Below are 3,334 nucleotides of genomic sequence, written 5' to 3'. Positions count from 1 at the left end.
AATAATGTTATTAAAAATAATATTAAATATTTAGCAAATGTTTTAAGATTTATATAATATGGTCAAAATATAATATGTAATTAAAGAATTTTTATTGACTTTGCATTTTCATTAGTTTTATTTATTCTAATTTTAAATTCTCCTTCCAACGATGACAATATATCTATACATAATTTGAAAAATTCTGCTTTAGCATTGTGAATTATTTGAAAAATATTATCTTAAAACTTTCATTTGTTTTTTTAAGTTACAAAATAATTTTAATTCGTCATTACTAGAATGCCACGTGGAAAAAGAAGCACCAATACATACATATATATCTTGCTTGTTTTTGATTATCATAGATTCAATTTTGTCTGCAGTAACAATTATAAACGATGCGCATGATTATATAAATAGGTGTGATTAAACACTTTCAAATTTATCGTATTAAATTACTTTATACGTTTTTTGTACTTTTTTGGTTTCCCGATAACCTACTATTGCTATTCAGTATTTAAAATTATTATATTGTTCTCATATTTTAACATTTATGTACATATTTTAACATTTATATACATTTTTTACGTACGTGGTTGTGATTGTGGTTGTGATTGTGATTGCGGAGGAAATTCACCATATGGTGGTGGTGGTATGGGTGGAATGAAACCAGGTGGTGGTGGTGGTGGTGATGGTATCCCTTTTTCCATTATTATATTTAAATTTTTTTATCTGAAACACATAAATAAATCAATTTTTATTATATAAAAAATTAATTTCGAATCGAATGAAAATAATTTTCTAGTAAAATGATGTAATAAAATTCTTTCTGTCTTAATAATCATTGGTTTTTGTAATCAGATAAAATAAAAATAAAGAATAATTAATCAATTAAATATGACAATGTTGATATAAAGTCAAATATTTTCTGATATCACTTATTTATATTGATGCTGATAGAAAAAAAATATAATATCTGACAAATATAAAAAGAATTCATATTATTATCAAAATTATTCAAATTTTTCAAAATTCTTAAATTCTTTAATCTGATAAATATATTTTTTCTTAAATTATTTCTTTTTTTTTATTTTTTCATGTTATGAAATTGGAGATCTCTATGACAAACGCAAAAAATTTCGTAATCATATTCTATAACGTGTGTAAATAATTGCTGTTGAATGCAAATACAGAAATGTTTCATAATATATTTCATTTTATTACATAATATATATTACATTGAAAATAAAGTAATTAAGAATTTTTGTAGTTAAAAAAATTTCTAAATAATAAAATAAAAAAAAAAAATAATATATGATTTCCAAGAAATTATTTATATATGTTATACAGAATTATATATGTTATACAGTTGTTATACAGAAAATATGTGATAACAAGCTGATAAATTGGTTAATTATTTATTATATTACTTATTATTAAATGAGTTTCATGTATTAAAAATAAAAACAAATTAATATAAGAAATATACAATTGCAAAAATTTACAATAGCTTGTTAACATGTACAATGTGAATGAATTATTGTAATTTCATACAATAATGATGAAAATCTTTTCCGTTGTTTTTTTTTTTATTTATTTTTATTTTGAAATGATTATAAATTCATTACATTTAAATTAAGTAATGAATATTCTCCAAATGAGAAAACAATTGAAGATTACTTGATACATATTTCAATTTTGTTACTCAAAAATATCTTTTCCTTGTTATACATATATATTGATTTTGCAATGAATCATTATTACTAAAAGTTTCCACGTTATCATTCCATTATCGATCGATTGATACGAAGAGAATGAAACATTTATTGAAATAAAAATTAATTTTAGTACAATATATCGACATTGATTGCATTGAACTGAACATAAACTGAAATAATAATATTAACAAAAAAAAAAAAAGATAAAGCGTTTTAACAAAAATAGATACCAACTTAAGTTGAGTCTTAAAACAACTCAATGATCAAAATTTAAAAATAGAAATCTATTATTCAATTAGTATTTATATTGAAAATAAATCTCTATAAATTATTAATTTAAATAATTATTATTTTATTAATACTATAAAATTAAAAATAAATCAAATAATTATATTAATTTAACATTTATGTTTAAATAAAAGATATATTCATTTAACATTTAAAAAACTTATTTTTTGCAAAATATATTTGATATTCATTAATTGATAAATATTTATTGATTCAAATTACTTTTAATTATATATGTATACACATACCTGTTGCAATTACGGCACTATATATGCAAGTTATCTACTGTCAGACTGGTGAAATCTAACTAACAACTTCGGTTCATGTCGGCTTTTACATTCGTTAAATTCATACTTCGTGTACATATAAGAGAAGAGTTAAGGTGGGAGAATCTGCGAAAAACGTCATGTAGTGTATATATTTGATTTAAAAGATAAAAACTATGATGACTGATATTACTATATTTTTCTAAAATCTCTTAGATAATGTAATCATAATAAGTAATAATTAAAATTTCGATTTATGATAAAATGATAATTGAAATGAATTGAGAGGAATTAGGTTATCATAATTACGAATTAAATATATTTAACCTATAACATTTTATTTTTATTTATATTATTAATATTCAGAATATAAATTTGATGCAATATACATTTTATAAGAAGAAAATAAAAAATAACTAATAAAATGGAAAAAGACAAGTTACTAATTTTTATAAAAATTATATTTTATAATATTTTTGAGAAACATGAATGAATCATTTTATATATGTAATAATTATAAAAAAATAAAAAATGTCGCAATCTAATCTAATCTAATCTGATAAAATACAAGATAATTTCCTTCTGAATCATAAGCAAAACAATATTTTTTATTTTTCATTAACACAATATAAAATTAAATTATAGAAAATTAGAAAAAGCCTAATGAATTATAAAAATAAATCAATTGTAATCAAATAGATTTTAATTGAAAATCAATATAAAAAATAAAAAATATAAAAATATAAAAATCTATTTTTATATATTTATTAGTTACAAATAACATTCATTAATTACAGATAATTAGAAAAATTATATTATGTATATAATTTTAGTAACAATGATATATATGGTATATATATTAAAAGCATTATTTAAGAAAAATATAAATGAAAATATTTATTTAAAATTTTGATTCCAAAATATAAAATTAAACATTGCATCAAAATTCTATTTTTCCAAAATATTTTTTTTTAATATTGTATAAATTATTAATATAAATAAAAATAAAGTATTACAATTAAATTCTTCTCACTTGTTTGGAAAATTTTATAAAATTATTTCTTTATAAAATTATATATTTTT

General features: G+C 18.8%; 1 protein-coding gene across 3 annotated transcripts in view; it reads right to left on the bottom strand.

Annotated features, from left to right (window-relative positions):
• Positions 1 to 2,362, bottom strand: part of LOC102678369 (lipopolysaccharide-induced tumor necrosis factor-alpha factor homolog) — a 3,295-nt gene extending 933 nt beyond the window's left edge. The window contains exons 1-2 of one of the 3 annotated variants that reach the window (XM_006623289.2): positions 2,234 to 2,362; positions 572 to 711 (exon numbers count right to left, since the gene is read on the bottom strand). In XM_006623289.2, coding sequence (XP_006623352.1) covers positions 572 to 689 — 118 coding nt within the window. In that variant the 5' untranslated portion in view covers positions 690 to 711; positions 2,234 to 2,362. Of the gene's footprint in view, positions 1 to 567; positions 712 to 2,233 lie in introns of those variants that run through there. The other 2 variants (XM_031514055.1, XM_031514056.1) reach the window with 2 other exon arrangements.
• Positions 2,363 to 3,334: the final 972 nt, after the last annotated feature.

Source organism: Apis dorsata, unplaced genomic scaffold (assembly GCF_000469605.1).
Source record: "Apis dorsata unplaced genomic scaffold, Apis dorsata 1.3 scaffold_877, whole genome shotgun sequence".
In the NCBI taxonomy this organism is placed as follows: domain Eukaryota; kingdom Metazoa; phylum Arthropoda; class Insecta; order Hymenoptera; family Apidae; genus Apis; species Apis dorsata.
This window is presented reverse-complemented; position numbering and strand designations above follow the sequence as displayed.